The 20,679-nt window shown below is 37.0% G+C and overlaps 1 protein-coding gene across 3 annotated transcripts in view; it reads left to right on the top strand.

The window, feature by feature from the left end:
* Positions 1 to 20,679, top strand: part of LOC106067510 (uncharacterized) — a 98,107-nt gene that overhangs the window by 18,983 nt on the left and 58,445 nt on the right. For all 3 annotated transcript variants that reach the window (XM_056023535.1, XM_056023534.1, XM_056023536.1), the window contains exon 3: positions 15,287 to 15,359. In XM_056023535.1, coding sequence (XP_055879510.1) covers positions 15,287 to 15,359 — 73 coding nt within the window. The remainder of the gene's footprint in view (positions 1 to 15,286; positions 15,360 to 20,679) is intronic.

The following is a 20,679-nucleotide window of genomic DNA, read 5'->3' as shown; positions in this document are numbered from 1 at the left end:
AAGTATGACAGTGGTCGAAAAGCTTGTTTGACAATATTTGTTTTCTGAGTTCTTGGCTGCTAAAGATCCTATTTTAAAACAAAGTAATTAAGCAGGAATCGGATATAATCTATTTTAACAGACTTGTTTCATAAATTTAACGAGGTTATTTTGCAGCTACAAGGTGATAATCTAAATTTGATCCCAGTGAAGTCATAATCTCAAAGTGTTTCTTATGAGGATTCTTCTTCTTCTAGCCAGCTTTATTGCTGCTCAGCTGTCAGCTCTTTTGCAGACTGTGCCAAGGAAAAAAAGTGTGCTGTTTTCTTCAGTTGTTCAGCACTGCCGTACAGGGTGTTGGTTATGATGGGCTGGAGTAGAAGTAGGGAGGATTAAATTAAGGAACGGGATAAATGTTCTCAATTTTTCAAATGTACAACAGCCAAGCATCATTTAATCGAAAAGTTCTAATATTAAACCAAACTAAATTAAAGCCTAAATAATGAAATTTTGTTATCAAAGTTGTCCGTTCATATTCAATTTTACTTTGCTTCATTTAATATGAATTTCATCAATGAATATATAGGGCCTAGTATTCACGGACAAAAACACAGTTAAAGTTGATGAATCTTACAAAAAATGCAGGGGGTCTACTGAAAACTCGAAAACATGGCAAGGGGTCTACGAGACAAAAAAGTTAGGGAACCACTGTTGTAGACAAATGATTGCCGTGGTTGAAAACTCTAGAGCCAGACTGGTGTCTATGTTTCATTGGTGTCGAATTTCATCTTTAAATAAATAACCTTGATGCTGTTCATTGATAAATTGAAAAAAAAAACGAAAGAAATTGAAGTGGCCTGTTCAGAGTTTTGTTTTGATTCATCGTTCAATTCTATAAACGGTATTTACACATTTCATACATATATTTGTCGATCTGTTTGGCTGTCTTTCTGTCTGTCTGTCTGTCCGACAAAGTTAAAAAATGTGTTCCCGAATTCGTTGTACATGGTGCAGTGTATTTCTATTCATATCTAGAAGTCGATCTAATGACAGAAACAAATAGATATGGATATGGATACGTTTGTGCATGTGGATGATTGAGTGACTAGAGTGTCTTCATGTCAATATGAACTCCTGTCGCTCTGTTCGATCGCGTGGACGCACATTCGATTTGATAGATGAAACTCAGCTTCTAAACAGCTAGCACCGTCATGCATCATTTCTTTCAACTTTATTTATGGATATACATATTAAGTGATTGGATTATCATCTCAAAATTAAATCTTTAAAAAAAATTATTCAATTCGGCTGGTCGATGGTGGTAGCGCTCGAATTCTGACTTAAATATTTGTAATTCGGAGGTTAGTATCGTCTACGGCTTCCTATTTTATTTAAAGCCTGGCAACTACCAAGTTATTGTTTTATTTTTGGTTTATTTTACTGGTTTTTTTAATACTCGTCACACTGTCGTAAACATTTGGTCTTTCTAACGTAGGGACATAGCATTCCGCTGTATGGGCCTCTTCGTCGCCAAGGTTATTTGTTACGCTCATAGCGCAGCATGCTGTGAAGGACAAATGGGGTGAAGGTGGGTATTGAAGAGAAAGGGGGGGGGGGTTAAAAATACCAAGTCGAAAAATGTGGAAATAAACAAAATCTCCAATTTTATAAGAACATCCCGCATAAGAGCAAAAATGTTGTAACATAGAAATTGAAATGTGAAGTGTATACTTATCTTTAAGAGTTGTGGATGATTATAGTTTTTGTACTTTTGTTTGTACTGTAAAACGCTACTAGGTTATTCCTATTAGGTGTTGCAGTTTGGTGAGTAGTTAGGATCAGAACTCAGCGTAATGTTTAATAGTATTGAAGATCTATGATGTTTAAAACAAAAAGTTTATTTCAGATAATAATAAACGAAGAACAATAATAATTCTTCTTAAGGTTAGAAAACTCAAAATATTTTATTGTAGTAAATTTTAGACTTTGTTATTCCCCTTTGCAAAGCTAATGTACTTGCAACGTGAAAAGCATTTGAGGCAACATTTTTTTTCCTACACACTTCCCCGGCACACATACACACACACACATCTAGATTTGGATGGGTTTCATTCTAGGAGTTTAAAATTTATAATAATTTGCAATTGAAATTGTTGGTCGTTTTTTTCGTCCATTGCGTCGATCATGTCTGTCTTGTTGGACCACAACAGCTACGTGTATGGCAACATAGAATAGGACTCCAATTTTGTGTATTAGAAAACGATAATTAATCACGAAGCTTCATCGTTGCCCAGCTTTGGCTCACCTTTTAGCTGAGACTGTTCTGGAATGACGTGTGAGATCATAGACAAGACATGAATCAATTTAAAAAATAGTCAAATAATTACTGATAATTATTTATTCTATTTGACATGAGCAAATAAAATTTATCCTTCAGTATTCACAGATATGGAGGCGCGGTGGCTGAGAGGTAAAGAGCTTGGTTCGAATCCTGGTGATGACTGGGATCTTTAATTGCGGGATCTTCGGGCGCCTCTGAGTCCACCCAGCTCTAATGGGTATCTGACGTTAGTTGGGGAAAAGTAAAGGCGGTTGGTCGTTGTGCTGGCCACATGACACCCTCGTTAATCGTAGGCCACAAAAACAGATGACATTTACATTATCTGCCCTATAGACCACAAGGATTGGTCCCTTTTAGATAATTGTACATATTATTTCTCCCACACCCATTCTCGAATCATGTTGAAACCTTTAGCAATTAATTATTGTACCTAACAAAACATGAATCAATTTAAAAAAAATAACCAATTAGTCATTTAATTATTGGTAATTTATTTTGTTTGATATGGAATTAGGGAAATAACTTCTACATGCTCGAGTGATATATATATATATATATATATAGAGAGAGAGAGAGAGAGATATAGATATAGATATATATATAGGTGCAGATTTCTTTCCCATAGACAAAGAAATGACTTCAAGTAGTAGGTGTTCCATGACTGTATACGACTCTTGTGGTCATTCAGACATCGTGGACGTGGACTTTCAAATGTCCTCTTGGTCCATCAGTCAATGTCAGCTGTGTCTACGTCATTTCATGTAGTCACACTCGTGTGTCAACGTCGTAGTTCCGTTTCCGGGTCATACAAAAATGCGAATCTGACACGTCTATAGAGATTCATTTTTTTATGGACTGGAATTAATGTTTGAATTTATATGTAAACACATGCTGAATCCGTTTCTTGGTCCGGGGTACGTTTACCCCTCCAGAGTTATTCAGTTGACGAAAACAAAAAAGGAAAATAGAAAGCCCTTAGAGGTGGGGTGAGGGGGTTTATTACATAAAAGAAATTTTGCTGAAAGTCAAATACACTTCTTATAAAAGAAAATATTTGGCATGTAGCCTGTGTGTAACTTGCGTGTAGCCTGTGTGTAGCTTGTATGTAGACTGTGTGTAGCTGTAATGTGTGTGTGTGTATCAATAAGATGGTATCAAGGAAGAGATTATTTAGGACTCAGAGAAATAAACTGCTGATCCCATAAAACTCTTGGGTGTGTAATTGACAGATTAAAATGTCAATCCTGACGAAATATTTAATTATCCGTTATGTTTCAGCTGTTCGTTTTCTCCAAGGTCAGCATGAAAACCTCTACCAGTTAGTCATATCCTTCACCCCCCCCCCTCCCTATCTTTTACAAAAGACATTGAACCAGAAACACGCTGTAGTGTCATTGAGACACGCTATAGACAAAATTTAGTCTAGATAGGGAACTTAAAGACTTCAGGATAGGGGGGGGGGGGGGGGTAGAGGGATTTTAACGTGATCTTTTTTTACATGATCTTTTTTTTAACTTGCCCTTCACACAAAAAAATTCTCATGGTTTCACATCTTCCACAAACTAAACTTTTGGACGTAAAAATGTGACGGCACAGGGATTGAACTGGCACCCTCGACATAGTCACGGAGGTCACGATTGAACCCACATCGTCCAGCCGCCGATCTGAGCCAGTAGACGCTAGTCGATGTTTGGGCAATATCTAACACAGCAATAGTAGGCCAAAACAGGTGGCTCGTTGCTTCACCTTGCGAGCGGCTTTAGGCGCAACCACTTGCTGACCCGGCCTGGATTCTCTCTTTTGGATTTGGATTACTCACCACTCACTGGAATATATTGAGAAAAAAAAAAAGAAGCGATAAAGTAGACCAACAACTTTAAAGTTTGAGTTTGAGTTTGTTTTTTTCTCTTCTGTAACTTGATGACTAAAATTGCCTACGATTTTGTTTCATTTCCAGCGGAAGCAATGAGATCTAAACGCAGAGTTGAAGATGAATGTGGGCTACTAATTGAAGGAAATAATTTTTTTTTTAAAGTTTACTTTTAATCAAAATCAACGAAAAACAAAATTGACCGGAAACGGAACTGTGGGCAAGAAATTTACATATATTTCTTATAATTTACTATCACATCCCACATCATTAGGACACATAACTGTGGTGTTTTATATCCCACATCATTAGGACACATATCTATGAAGTTTTATTTTCCACATCATTAGGACACATGTCTGTGATGTTTTATATTCCACATCATTAGGATAGATAACTGTGGTGTTTTATATCCCACATCATTAGGACACATATCTGTGATGTTTTATATTCCACATCATTAGGACACATAACTGTGATGTTTTAAAATTTAACATTACTATACAAATTCTGAAATAAAATCTTTGGACTGCATTGCATGTAGCAAAATAAAACTACAAGGGTGACAAGTAAAGGATGTCTGTAGAAACTACAAATAGTTCATTGTTCTTAGAGTCACTCAATATTACTAGTCCATTCTAAGTCTAATGTAGCGTACCTGTAGGGGAGAGAAATTTTAAAACAAGCTAAAGAAAAAAAAAGATACTTTTTAAAAAATTATATAAGGGGAAGAACCGTTAATTACTGCCATATTTCTCAAGATGGCAAGGTTTAGCTCCCTTTCTGCTATAAACAAAAAAAAGTTATAAATTAATTACCAATAATTGATTAACTAATTGTTTAATGTTTTTTTTTATTGATTCATACAACGACGAGAAATAATTATGCAAAATGTCAGCTTGACCGAAGGATGGGAAGTGGGAGTAACGTGTACAAAGCGTAATAGGGGGAATCACTCCATATATACAGCCACGTCTGGGAATAGGAAGCATTTTTTTACGATGCCAGACAAAATAATTAATTACCAATAATGTAGTAACTAATTGGTTATTGTTTTCTTTTATTATTAGTTCATGTTTTGTTAGGTACAATAAATAATAGTACAAAGTTTCAACTTGATCCGAGATTGGGTGTGGGAGACATAATGTGTAAACAAAAATTGTACCAGACAGAGTGAGTTCATTTAAGATTTGTACAAAAAAAAAATTCTTTATTCATAGTGTGATAAATATTTTGGATGCACTGGAACCAGTGGCGTAGCATCCATGGCGCGAAGGGGTTCACGACTATTTAGGGGTAACAACCATGGGGCCAGGGCCGGATTCCCCTCTATGCAACATTAGCTCTATCCAAGAAAAATTTAGTAGTTACATATAATATCTAGATCCATATGAATCAATAAAGATGTCTTAGTCTTAGTCTTGAGTAATAATATATCACCACATTACTTACGATGCCAGGCCAACGATGGTTTTCCGATAATGAGTGAACAGTGCAATAGCCTTCTGGCATTGTTTTAATAAAAGCAGCCGCTTGCACATTATGTTCACTTTGGTAAACATTACTTACACATGGTCTTAAATGATTCTGTAAGCTGTGTTCATGAACTTGAATGTCTTTAAGTAAATGTACCGATACATGCAAACTACTCCATTTTTTTTTTGTCATATGGGCGGGGGGGGGGGAGGGGCCCATCAACATATTCTTGAACCCGGGCCCACGGGTACCATGCTACGCCACTGACTGGAGCCAGGTACTTCCCTTGCAAACACTGACACTGAAGACAAACCTAAACTTATTGATTGGACTAACTGAAGCGTGAGCCTTTGAGCCTTCTAAAGTAAAACAATTTCTATCAGTTTTTCTGGCACATTTATAACGTAAATACTGTAAATATACTACCGACTATAGTCTGGAGCTAAGGGTCAAGGTGTAGATATACTTGATACAGGCCCATAAATCAAGGCAAGATCTGCACCTGAGTTGTTCCATATGTGTGTTTTATATCACACGTGCGCGAGAAAGCTTGTATTACCTGTTAACTTCCTCCCCCCCCCCTTTCCCCGCAGCCCCCGCCCATGCGCCCTTTGGATGGGAAAATTTTTTTTAAAGCGCCATGTCCGTAACCCATCGTTCTACATAATGTTATGCCGATAAGCAGGGCCGATAAGTCGCTCCGAGATGCAAGGGAGAGGGAGATAACTCATACATACCTTACGAAAGAGTCGTTCTGATTATCTGTCCGAGTTACTTTTATAGAATAAAAGTTTTGAACACTTGTGTGAGGCTGCGCGGGTAACACGAGACAAATGGCTGGCGGCTACTTGACAGGAAGTACCAGATCTATGTGCATCTCGGTTGGTGAAACTGTGCGTGATCTAGGTCATCGCAGCGGTGGATTTATTGAATGGGACACAATCAGTGTGTAAATAGTCGATCAAAAGTGTTTTGAGTTTTTATTTTCGATAGTCAAGTAAAGAATGCGGATCTAGATCTTCTCGTGGGTAAGTGTTATCTAAGCATGCATCTCGTTAAATGTTGACCAGAAGAGCCTTCGACATATATTTTTACTTTAAGCCTTGACCCAGTTATCAATAACTGATCAAATGTAGTATGTACAAGTTAGCCAGCCGTTAATTGACCTCGGTTGATGATTTTCATCATTTTTAGGATAATATGCTTAAAAAATGAGAAAAATTTGGAACCGTTGGCCTTTGTTATTAAAACGAAAGTTACAAGTTGATCTTACTTCCTTACAACCTAAAACGTTTGTACTTATCTCTCTCTCTTTGATGTTGATGTGTTTGTAGAAAAGCACTTACAGAGTACAAACACAAGTGAACACAATTTCTTAGACAAAATAAAGAGGAAAAACTAAAAGCATTGAGTACTACAATGAAAATAGAATCATCAGACACTCAGCAGGTTTCACGTAGGAAAGTGCAGCGGTTCGAATCTCATTAAAGTCAAGATGTCTCTGAGTCTTGAGCAATAATGAAACATTAACTAGTGAATCGGAGATCGAGAGACAGAAAGTGAGAGAAACAGAGAGAGAGAGAGAGAAAGTGAGAGAAACAGAGAGAGAGAGAGAGAGAGAAAAGAGAGAGCGAGCAGAGGGAAGTGGGAGGAAAGAGTGAGGCAGAGAGAAAGAGGGAAGTGGGAGGAAAGAGTGAGGCAGAGAGAAAGAGGGATGTGGGAGGAAAGAGTGAGGCAGAGAGAAAGAGGGATGTGGGAGGAAAGAGTGAGGCAGAGAGAAAGGGAGTGAGAAGGAGGGAGGGTAGAGAGATCTGTTTGTAAATACTTTACATGTTTCGGATGTTCCTTCAGAGTTGAAGATAATCTACTTACTAGTCCAAACCTCCCGCAGGACGACGGGGGATGGCAGCGGGCAGGGTACGAACCCGGTACCATCGAGACGATCGATCGACAGTCCAGTACGCTTATCGCACGAGAGGAAAAGGGGAATGAATTGAGAACCAGAGAAAAAAAGAAAAGAGAAAAAATAATGTGTGTGTGTAAATGACTCAATTTTGATAGACCAATCAAAGGACTAAAATAGAGAAAAATAACCATCAACCTTGGACCCTGTAAGTATTCTGAATTACGAGGCGGCTATGGAGTCCTCCCACTGGATACGGTCGTTCGTCCTTGCGGGAGAACGATGGGCGGCATTTTCTGTACAGTCAAGAGTTGTACCAGCCACCCCTCATAAGCTCCTTTGGATGATATTAAATTTTGTATGTGTCTTTTAGAGAAAAAGAGGGAGGGGGAGGGAGGGAGAGAGAATGTGTATGTGTATGTTTGTGGGACAGTATATCTTTCAACAATTCTATGAATATTTGTTTTACAATTCGTTTCATGTCACATGACAAACGATAAATTCCCCGTTCAATTCATTGACAACTTCTCGTTGAAAGATTGCCAAACTGTTTTCCATCTCTTTATTAGGTACACATCTTTAAGGCACATAGATTTATAACCGCATATAGTGTCATCATTCAAACATCGAAGTAAACTAAATTTATCTCTATTGAAGAACAAAACTCGTTATCAAATCGGGTAAAGCTATTTTCACAGTATTTTATATTAGCTACGAGTATGTCGATTAAACGAGTAGAACGTAGTCCCCATTTTCATAGTCTACTTTCATTTTCGTGGGAAAAATGGGAGAATTTTAAAAGTGTTATCGGAACATCTCAACAATTTAAAACATGTTTGATTTCTTATAAGAACTTTTTAAATGGAATGGCGCCTTAGATGAGTTCTGCTACTTTCATCTTGCATTCTATGTCTCCAGTAAACACGCCCTTGATCGAAGGCACATTAATAAAAATAAAAGTAGACTACATGATTTAAAAAAAAAATTATGATTTAAATGCATCCTAATTATCTTTAACTGATCGTTTGGCTCCCAAGTGTTGACCTGTAGATATCTACATCTTTAAATGTTATGGTCTAGTTCTATTGCATTAAGCTGACATGTCAAATGTGCCTGTTTACAACTGCATACAATATCTATGTATATAGCTGAAGTCTAAAACAACACACACAAAAAAGAAGTCATTAGGCCTTTAACATGACAGACGTGTTTGTATAATGTACATCAGTCATTTGGTTTGCGTGCACACCTGTCAACACTGCGCTTGGTGACTCTTAAATACTTAACACGAATATATATGGATTGAATTCACTTGATTCCCATCATGGACTTGATGAGCTAGAGCCTCTACTGAGAGATCGAGTTTTTTCTACGTTTTCAAAATGTGTGTTCCAAATGTTTTGTGGATAGACGCTGTACATTAGAAACTGTAAACCATAACACTGTTCTCGGGAAACTGGTTGAAATTGTAAATTCGTGTTTTACAGTCACATAAGTGTTCTTCAGGTATTAGAAAAATGAAGTCGTTATAGCTACGTAAGTCTGTAGAGGCCATAAATGTGGTCAATGATCAACGTCTAACATATGTAGTGAAAATGGCATCTTGAAAATGACATCACCAGTTAAACTGTACGCACTCTGAATCTGGAAAATAAAATTCAGATGTTGCGTTGGGCGTAGGATTAAAACAGAGTGACCTTGCACTTTACACCCTGTGATCTGTGTGATAAGAACTAAAATCCAGTTAACTTTTGCTTCATTTGTAGACATACTGGCCAGTTCCTACATGCCATAGGAACGTTTACTGACCATTAAAACACACACACACACACTTCGGTTATGGGCCAACATTTTATGGTACATGTTATGACCTAAATCTAGACCTCTGTTTATGTTGACGAAGATTCAATGTGACATTTCAACTCCAGTTATCCTTTGTCTTACACAGTTGTCTCTCTTAACCACGTGACACTTTGTTGTAGTGTTGGCCTACACACACATACGTGCGTGGTCAGGGCCTGAGTCACAAAGAAATATTTGGCACTGACACATAATATGTGGACTTATAAAGAGCCCCTAAAAGCCCCATATTTCATATAGATTTTAGGCCTTTTCAAGCGCCTGGCTGAGTGTGGCTTGGTTACGTTGGTAACTCTGCACTGTGTCTTGAATAGGCCATGTTCAAAACGACTACACTTCCTTCTAACAGCTGAACTCAGGCGAAGTCCAGCATTAAGACAGCAAGCGCGATGTCAATTCATAAACATTGACTAGATAACGTAGGGAATCCGTCTGTGTCGTCGCTCAACTAAATACCTAAATCCAAAACCTTCTCAGAGAACAGAACTCGCCTTTAAAGACGCTAACCTATGAACTGTTTTTTTCATGCCAGAACTAAGCCTAGACTTGTTTTTATCATGACGTTATTGTTGCTATATAAAACCTAACCCGAAATAAACGAAACAAATGACTCTTAACTTTTTGCGCCAAATTCCTTAAATGTAAATTAGCGTAGCCTAACAGTTCCCTATCAAGGATACTCGAGTTGATATCCCTACTCTAGCTAAGTTTGGTGAGCACCTTAAAGGCAGCACATAAACCTTCTCCCAGATAAACCCCCCTTCCCCATTGATCCACAAAAGAGAATGAGCCATGGTGTAGAGAGCGTACTATAACCACACAATACAGTCGTGTAATGGAGAAATCTTTTTATTTGGTAATTTCATACATCAAACATAACCTTGACCTACATTTTTTTTTTAAATGTACACCTTTCCAGCTTCCCAAAATTCATACTGCGCAAAGAATGTTAGCCCGCTGTTATATCTGCTCTTTAAAATAAATGTGTGAATAGCAATCTCCTTGTTAAAACAAGCTCCAGCAACAGAAAGACAACTCTTGTTCCATTTTCGTTATTAGAGCAGAAGTCATCCCTTTTTTTTTTCATTACAACACAAAACAAAGTTTGTTATTATTAATATGATAGACAAATCTTTGTCTTAGAATGAAAAATACATAGTTGTTATTAGTATTATTTTAAAAAAATCAGTTTATTGTAAATTATCGTTAACTAAAAAGAACAACTTATATATCAACAATGTACGAAGCTTTGCCAAGCAGGGTACAAACCTAGTAACTAGCACTATTCTGACGTGTTATTGTCATCACGTTAATGACGTATAATTGGCCAAATTGTAGTTCCGAGGTCAACAGTGTGAACTTTGGAGTGTTAGACTCAGTGATGGCGCTTAGAATCGCTCCGGAAGTAATGCTGTCACATCCGTTTTTAATGTTTGAATGCCGTTTATTTTAAATATTTTATTTATTTGTATATGCCCGCCCCCCCCCCCTTTTTTTTTTACTCTACCAACTTTCTACCCTTCCCTCTTTGATATTTTATAAAACAGTGGGGTTTTTTTTAACGGACAGATTTGATCCGATTTTTTTAAAATAAATTTTTTAAGGCATAATTGAAGGATAAATGAAGGGTATTTGAGGGATATATCCCCATTATCCCTACTAATGACAACTTATTGTGCTCAGTGGATTTAAACATACATTTATGTATATCAACCAGGTTTCCATGTTGTAACTATTTGGGTTAGGTGTGTCCTCCGTGTGTAGATATTTCAGGGATAGACATGTCATTCATTTGTATATTTTACAGAACAAATGTCTCTTTCATGCTTATATAAGTAAGCAGACCGCTGCAGAGTGAATACATAAACAATGTAATATCTAAAGACAACAACAAAAACCTATGGTCATACATTAAGTCTAAGAAAATGGAAACAACAGGTGTAGCGCCATTAAAAGATGAACATAACATAATACATAATGATAATGAAACTAAAGCAAACATTCTAAACAAATACTTTGCATCAGCATTCTCAGCCCCAGGAGACAAAGACATATTACTGAATTTGAACCAAGTAGACAACATAGAAGATATAGTAGTACAAGAAAATGGAATTCAAAAACTATTAGCCAACACCAAACCAAATAAAGCTTCTGGACCTGATGGTATTCCAGCTAGATTACTCAAAGAACTAAGTAATGAGCTAGCCCGTGTTCAAAATACTCTTTCAGGCTTCGCTTAACCAGGGCAGAGTACCAAAGGACTGGAAAGAAGCTAATGTCACCCCCCTATTTAAAAAAGGAGAAAAATCTGACCCAGGAAACTACAGACCAGTATCACTTACCAGCATCACATGTAAAATCCTAGAACACATAATATGTAGCAACATCATAAACCACTTAGACAAACATAATGTCCTCACACCATACCAACATGGCTTTAGGAAATATAGATCATGTGAAACACAACTAATAGGACTAATTGATGATTTTTCAAAAGGTTTAGATAATAGTGAACAAATAGATGCTATCTTACTAGATTTTTCTAAGGCTTTTGACAAAGTTCACCACCATAGTTTGCTTAAAAAATTAAAATATTTCGGCATTAATGGTCCACTGCATCAGTGGATTAAAGACTTTCTGATAGGGAGAGAACAAACTGTAATAATAAATGGCTCTAAATCAACACCGATAACAGTAAACTCAGGTGTACCTCAAGGAACAGTCTTGGGTCCACTACTATTTTTAATTTACATAAATGATTTACCAAATTGCATTACTTCAGGAACAAAAGTCAGATTATTCGCAGACGATTGCATAATATATAGAACAATAAAAACAACACAAGACACAGATATTTTACAAAGAGAATTAGATGAATTACAGAAATGGGAATCAAATTGGAGCATGTCTTTCCACCCAGAAAAATGTCAGTTGTTAAGAGTAAAAAAAAAACTAAAACAAATTAATTCCACTTATCTTATTCATGGCAAACCAGTAACACTGACTAAAAACGCAAAATACCTAGGTGTTATAATAAATGAAAAACTGTCATGGAATCCACATATTGATGAAACTACAAAAAAATCAAACAAAGCATTAGGATTTATTAAAAGAAATTTCTATAAATCAAATAAGAACATAAAACTAAAATGTTATTTAACCTTGGTTAGGCCAATAATAGAATATGCATCCTCTGTTTGGGACCCCTCAACTCAAGAAAACATTAAGAAACTAGAACAGACACAAAATAGAGCAGTGCGATTCATAACAAACGAATATTCACATTTGACTAGAGTAACACCTTTAGTAAAATCACTAAATTTAGAAAGCCTTCAGGACAGAAGGCTCAAAAGTAAAGTAGCAATAATACATAAAACACTGAACCATAATCTTCAAATACAAAAACAAAATTTAATAAAATACTCTGAAAGACACAAAGATAAAGGCACATTCCTCGTCCCATATGCTAGGACAAATTTGTACAAATACTCCTTCTTCCCTAGTGCTATTAGAGCATGGAATGGGTTGCCTGAGCTAGCCAGGAAAACCAGTGACTTGGCAGAATTTAAGTCATTGGTTAATATGCATGACTAAATGCATGACGCGTAGGACGTAATCATCTTCTTTTTTGAAGTAACGTCTGTATTATATAAGATAAGATAAGATAAGATAAGATATATATTCCACGTGTTGTAAATGTAATGACATAAATAGCTAGAAGGAGGGAGGATTGTGGTTGCTGGTAGTTTGTAGTTTATCGCTTTGAGCCTACATAATGTTTTTCAACAGCGCTTTATAAATAAAATTATTATTATTATTATTCGTTATGAAAATATCGAATGCTGCCTTTTTATTGAATCCTGCATTACCAAGCAGCGAGCCCATGTACAGGCAGAGCAATTGGGGTCCGCCTCTGAGTTTGTATGAAACACAACCTCTCTTGGTATTTTTTGTTACAATACTTCTGTTTCACACGTACCTTCGTGGGTGAGTGGAACCTAGGTGGACACGGATCTTGAAAACGGCTCCAATGATTTTCTTAGAAATTTGAAAGTTGCTGTATATCGTTTAGAAATAAAAAATACTACCTAGTTGGCCACACTGGGAAAAATCTCGATTGACCGTTATAATTTTTAGAAGTTAAAAAAAGAAATGCATTTTTAATTAGAGAACGACAAAATAGTTATCTTGAGCGGACTACACGTCTTCGGGTATTTCCGCATTCCTTGAAAGTAATGTTTAAGGTGAAGTTTGCGCATGGTCTTCAAAACAACTTAAGGCCTCTGAGTGGAATATTATAAAGTCTAGTAGATCTATGCATTCGCTCTAACCAGGATTCTTTCTTGGGGAAAAGGGGGGGGGGGGGGGGAAATGGGGCGTAGTAAAAGAATGTGTCAATGTTTTGTTAATCTAACATTCATTAGTTTACAAGAGAAAGACAATGGCTCTTATAAGCTGTATAAAGGAGATATTGTCTTTTTGAAAAAAATATTTTTTAAAACGTTTTTCTTCTTTAAAAGTTCTTTCAGTTTTATTCCTTATGGTTGGCTGCCTGGTCGTGCGGTTTGCGCGCTGGACTGTCGTTCAGATTTATCGATGGTCCCGGGTTCAAACCCTGCCCGCTCCCATCCCCCGTCGTCCTGCGGGAGGTTTGGACTAGGAAGTAATGATCTTCAACTCTGAAGGAACATCCGAAACTTGTAAAACAAACATTTTACAAACAAATTTCCCGATTCAATACAATCTCTTTTTTTCTGATTTTTTTTTTTTTTTTTACTAATCCAAGTCATCTCTTGTGACTTTGCTAATCCAAGTCAGCTATTGTGACTTTGCTAATCCAAGTCAGCTCTTGTGACTTTGCTAATCCAAGTCAGCTCTTGTGACTTTGCTAATCCAAGTCAGCTCTTGTGACTTTGCTAATCCAAGTCAGCTCTTGTGACTTTACTAATCCAAGTCACCTCTTGTGACGTCAAGTCTCTCCTCCTGATTCTTAGTCCTCTTTTATCTGAACTCTTTGGGCCTCGTGGGTCTTTTTGCGATAGAACATGCTCTTCTAAACAAAAGAACAAATCTGCTCATATTTGAGGTCTAATGGTATATAGAACAGGTTTGATGTAGTTTTAGAATAAGATTTAAGGTCACGCTTTAGTTTAGGGCCTGTGTGGGTTTAGATTTAGAAGACTCGTTGTCTCTGGCTAGCAACTCCACTAACTGTATATATTTCTGTATGCTAAGCCGAAGCACCCGCCCCCTAACCGGTCGCCTTGGCTTTTAACTTTAAGGGTTTGGTAGTCACTTGATCTTTGACGGATAGTGCCGACATTTGTGTGTGTGTGGGGGGGGGGGGGAGGGGTAACATCAGCTATTTGCTTGTTTAATCAGGCAGTTATATCAAAGGAATCCTGGGCTTATGCCTCTTTTCTGGGCTTTCTTTTCCTCTTTTTGCACATTTAAAGAGTATAGCTTTTTTTTTAATACTCTTAGTATATGAAATAACATTACATTAATGAAAATCTATTTGCTTTATGAAAAACAAACAAATAAAACCTTTACTTCCCTTTTCATACTTACAACTTCAACAGAAGAGGATCTGCTTAAATATTATACTATATTAATGGATTCGCTACGAACAAAATGGTAAGATTCCAGACATTTAGTCTGGTAGCGTAAGAAAGATTGGTATTACTATATATACTTCCTAACCAAGAGCAATTCGTCAGACTATATATATTAGGCATTGACAAACGTGAAAATGGTTTTATCTCTGTTCTAAATGTTGCTGTTTATTTATAATCTTATTAGTTTGTTAGTCTAATATACAATCTATTGGTTTTTTGTTTTATTTTTGTTTCATCAGAGTCTTCCAAGATCAAGTGAAGGCGACATTAGGAAGGCTGTTAGGTCACAGGGAAGAAAATATTTACAAAAAGGTAATGAGTTATTGCCCTTATTATTTCATTTCTCAATTCTCAGGTATCTGTAATGTGAATTATCTGAAATCTTTTTTTTTTCTACACGAGTCTACATTACTTGTAATGGACCTCATTCACCAATCGTAAACAAACAACATTTAGTCACGTGATCTTATTGAAAAAACGATGAAAAAAAAAACTGTCACGTGACAACCATCATGAATTAGACATGAGATCGTAAATTATATAGAAGAGATAGAGCACCACGTGTCTAAATGTTGTTTGTTTACGATTGGTGAATGAGGTCCATTCTACTCGAAACAAAGTTCTGCTAATCAAATAAACATCCAATTCAAGTTGTTGTTTTTTTCAGTGACTGTTCTATACATTGATAATATCTTGGTATATTTAAACTCTGACACATTGGTTTATATAGATTCAGAAGGACATGCATGGTAATTGTTAACCCAGATTGTCAAGACTAGACACAATACAATGACCAAAGTAAAGCAGCAGGCTAATGATGACCAGTTTTTGACAGTGTTCACGATGATTTTGAGCTCACAATAAAATGAAATTGTTTTTCCAGATGACACAATTTTTTGTGTCCCCCTTCGCGCGAAATCTTTAGAAAAAAAAGAGTTCGTCAATGTATAATATAGCAGAATTTCAGGCTATGGAAAGACCAGGTGGCTAGCTCTGAAGCCATCGGTCGCGAGACTATTTAAACTACATCCTGCTCAGAGAACAAATTTCTTCTCACAAAATAAGCGCCACACTATAAAGAAAAGCTTCTTTGAAAACCCTTGTGCTGAATTGTGGCTCCATTTTAAATATAGAATTTGCCGCAAAATTCCATGTAGAAGTTCTGCTTATTAAATGACAGTATATTGAGGATCTTGATGTATCTTCTGCCATTGACGAATAGGTTCAGAAATGCACAAAAATAAGCATTAAATTTAGTGAAAAGCTTCCTACCCTAAAAAAGTATGCATGCGACTTACTATTTTGTATGACGCGGGTTGTTCATAAAAAGGGATGTAGCAGAGACAATCGTAGACTGTTACAAAAAAATTTGGCGCGTATTTCAGAAAACGGAAGCAGCCTGTTGGACGTTTTTCAAATGTATCGCCAAGAAGGATTATCTAACTTGGAAATCAGAAATCCTGCAATCATTTAAATTATTCCGTGTGCAGACCTACATTGTGTGTAAATTGTATATGTGTACATTCTGATATTACTGTACTAATGTATAAGTTATTGAAAGCAATACTTTTTAAAAAAAACAACTACTCTCAGCCTGTTCTTTTGTATGTGTCCCGCTTTCTCTCCCCAAATATCTGGCCACCTTATAACTGTAGAAACACAAATTAAATGTTTAAACAAGTAACAAGTATGAGTCTTCTCTTTCTCATGCCAGTTCCTCCCCCTTTCAACTCTCTCGCTTCTATTTAGTAACACGGAATTACGTCAGACCAGCTCGTGGTTTCATCAGAAGCTCTTCAGTCAACACAACCAAAACATCCGCCCTCCTGTTCTTATGGTTACATCAGATAAAACGCACACAACATATCTTGATCTCTCCGTCTCTCACTCCCTTTTCTCTATCCTTACATCTCTCTCTCTCTCTTTCCCTCTCTCTCTCTCTTCCTCTTCAGCTCTGTCTGCACACTAGACTGTGTGACTGACAGATTAAAAACCAAACAAGGACTTTCCTCTGTAACGACATTTTGTCAGTCTATATTTGAACAAAAGAAAACAAAATGAGAGATAAAACAGCAACGACATACACACATTATATTATATGATACATATGAATGTAGGTATGTGCAAGTATGTTTGTTTATATGTTTGTTTATATGCTGTTTATGTGAGCGTGCATGTTCGATATCTGCCACCTATTTGTAAGGTTTGACCATGACATGTCGTGTGGTGGCCGAGAGCTTCACATCCAAACCTCCAAACCGGTGGATCTCGAGTGAAGACTTTCGACTTATAAGTTTTCAAGATGCCCATCAGTCTACACAGCTCTATTGGCCTTCTTTTAAAAAGAGTTTGTCACGGTGTATCCAGAACAAAGGTCTACCGTTGGATGATACAAACATGGATCTTAAACTTGTATGATTTATACTAGTCTGTTAGAGTGACATTCTTATCAAATTTCACCACCTCCCCCCTGTTCGGGCGAACCTGTTAGATTTTAGATGATCATGTGGCTTGGCAGGAAATAGCTTACTGTAAACATCATAAAATCCTCGAAGCATTTTTTTCTTTAACTTGCTATACCCCCCTCCCCCGGAGTTGGCATTACTCTAAATATTTTTATTCGTTGACCATTTGTCTCGCAATCACTTTTGTCACATCGACTGGTACACCCCTGACTTTAGGGCAAGGACCGGAAGTGTCTGATTTGACTTCTATTTATAGGCACGTTATTTAAAGGCTAAGAAAATAGTTCAAGCTTTTCACTAATTTACTGTAAAACACTTTATTATTTTCTGGTAGAACTCTCTGTAATAATGATCGGTTTAGAATGAATTTCCAATCTCTTTAGGATATTAAATTTATTTTTAGAATTTCGTGATTTCTTTTAATTTCATGTATTTTATTAGAAGTACTTTTATTTATAGAATAACTTGTTTTAGAATTATATGCACTCTTCTCAGACTTAATTGTATCTATTTGGAAGATCTTCTTGGTCTTTGTACATTTGGGATATCTCTCTGCTTTCAAACTAATTTTTTGGTTGGAAGCATCAATAACAAATAAAAGATTGTTTACGGTAAAAAATTTTATAACCTTTTTTTTTTCTTTCTGAACATTTCAACATACGACATGCCTAGTGTCTCTTACTGTAAGATGTTATAATTTAGCTTCGTTGCTGGTTTAATGTTTATCTGGGCCGTTCTTTCGTTACTTTTACCGCAGTGGTCTTGCTGTCTAAAAGAGAAAATGGTCTCGGCCGTCAGTTTTGAAATTCGAACGACAAATGGTGAAAACAAAATCAGAACTACTTCTCAATGCGTTCTCCCAAGTAACGTTAAGTACCAAAAAAAAAAACACACAAAAAAAACAACAGATTGTTGTGTACAAATAATCGACCACATAATCATTTGTTGAACTCCACATATTTAGAAAAAAATTTAACCCAATCTCTTTGGTTCTTTAATCGAATCAATGTAAAAGGAAATGATTTGATCCAGTGTCCGATTGATGAGGGTGTACCAAAGTCCACAACGATGAACATCTTCTGCTTGAGATGTCCTCCTTGTCCAGTGGTATGCGGGAATATCGTCGTCACGGCAGTCAGGATTTCGGACTTCATTTGACCTTCTGTTGTAAGCTTGGAGGCTATGACGCAATAATATCTTTTTTTTACGTACCAGTTGCTGAAGTTTACAAAACAAAGAATAAATTACATTAGGCCTCAACTTGACACAAGAATGAGGGGGGGGGGGAATAACGTGTTCAAACTTTTTACCAGACAGACAGACAGAGTAAAAAAGCTTTGTAAAAAGATAATATTTCTGTCTTCAGTTTCTCTTCTATTGTCTTCCCACGCAACTGTCCCGTTATCTCTAGTTTGAATGACGTCATTGATTTATAGAAATAAAGTGAGCACGGTCACCGCCGGCACGCCCCTGGCTGGGATAATTCCTAATTCACCATTGCCTTTACAACCACATTCCGTCAGCGGCAGCAGTCAAGACAGCACACGGTCCTATGTTTGGGGATTGACCCCCGTGCTTAATGAGTCTCACAATAAGTGAAATTAGCGACATTTGAACTCCCACAGATGTCTGTCACTAGATCTTACAGGTAGATCCTTGAAACTTTGGTCCATACTTGTGGAGGAACCCTTACCTGTGCAACAGGTGAATTTAAAAAAAACAACTGAAGCTGACGTCACATAATACAAGTATGAAGAAGAGTGAGAGAGAGAGAGAGAAACAAAATACCTGGCGTCTAAACGTGGGGGAGGGGGGGGGCGAAGGTTCATAAGGACGACGAGGGGTCGGCTTGGGGTTGTCCATGCACTTATAATAACTTATTCGCGAAGACAGATTACTTTTATAGTTAGACAGTCCATTGTCTTATGCGTTTAAGTGCCACGAGACAGGAGTGTGTCATGAGGATGTGTAAACCTGGGATAAGCCGCTGTGCTCTGTGACAGAAAGTGTGTGCGTCCTTAAAGAACCAACGGTCCGTTACATATGCATATTGAACACACCTATAGCTCGTGTTCTTTCTATGTTATTACTAAATAGCGACATATTTGGAGTATATTCAAAACACGTAAGTACACTTCAGTTTTTGTCCAGATTTCAACTTTTTCAGTTTCTTGTAATGTTTTGTTTTACTTTCGGATTCATTTCTTTTTCTTAGAAATTGTTATTTCTACACTAATTGTTGAAGAATGCCGTCCTGTGTAAGGTTTGGGGCTAGGATGGGATTTTCTTCGATTCTGTAAGAATAGCCGAAACACGAAAAAGAAAATGTTTTCTTCTGGACATTCTGGATTAAAGATCTTGACGTTAGGGAGAGGCGTGTTTGATTTTAAGGAGTGAAAGAGTGGACATCTTGCCCCTCCGGACACAAAGTCAGCAATACACTGAAAGAGTGTCTGTCTGAGTTGTACTATTGTCAAAGAATTAAAATATACCATATATAGTTCAGTAAACAGTGTATGGTATGATATTGTACTTATAAAGCTATAGTTCCACTGTATGGTAAAAGAAACCTACCTGTACCTATAAGTACTTTATTTGTTAGCTATTAGAGACTGTAAGTGCTCAGTCACTTCCGTCTTGACTCGTAGCAACGACGACATTCTTAAGTCACGCAGTAACATCTAAATAGGTTCAGAGTGTTGTTACACATTGTTACTTGTTTTAGATGACGACAAAAAATATGACAATGTTGTAGCAATATAAACAGTAGTAACAATAATTGTGGCTTCTTTAATGGTACTAACTATTTAGTGGAGATTTCAAGTTTCTTGGTCGTTTGGTCAAATCGTTGACCTCCAGCCAATGAGTGCTTCCTTCTATGGCACACTGACCTCACCCACTGCTCACTTAGCTTGCTGGTGGCATGGGAGGAAAGGGGGGGGGAGAGTTGGGGAGGCGTAGATAGATGATGACGTACCTTTGTAGTGACAATTATCTCAGGAACTGATCTGAAGAACTGAAACTAAAAGACACCAGATCATAGACCTTCGGGTCTAGTAAGAAGGTGAGTTGGGGAGGTGGGGTTGTGGTTGCTGTCACAGTCAAATAGCTACATAACATTTTTAAAAACTAAATTTAAAAACTTCAATAGACAATGACAATGTACC

The sequence above is a fragment of the Biomphalaria glabrata genome, chromosome 3, assembly GCF_947242115.1.
Source record: "Biomphalaria glabrata chromosome 3, xgBioGlab47.1, whole genome shotgun sequence".
Lineage (NCBI taxonomy): Eukaryota > Metazoa > Mollusca > Gastropoda > Planorbidae > Biomphalaria > Biomphalaria glabrata.
The sequence above is the reverse complement of the archived record's forward strand: the minus strand, read 5'-3'. Positions and strand labels throughout refer to the sequence as shown.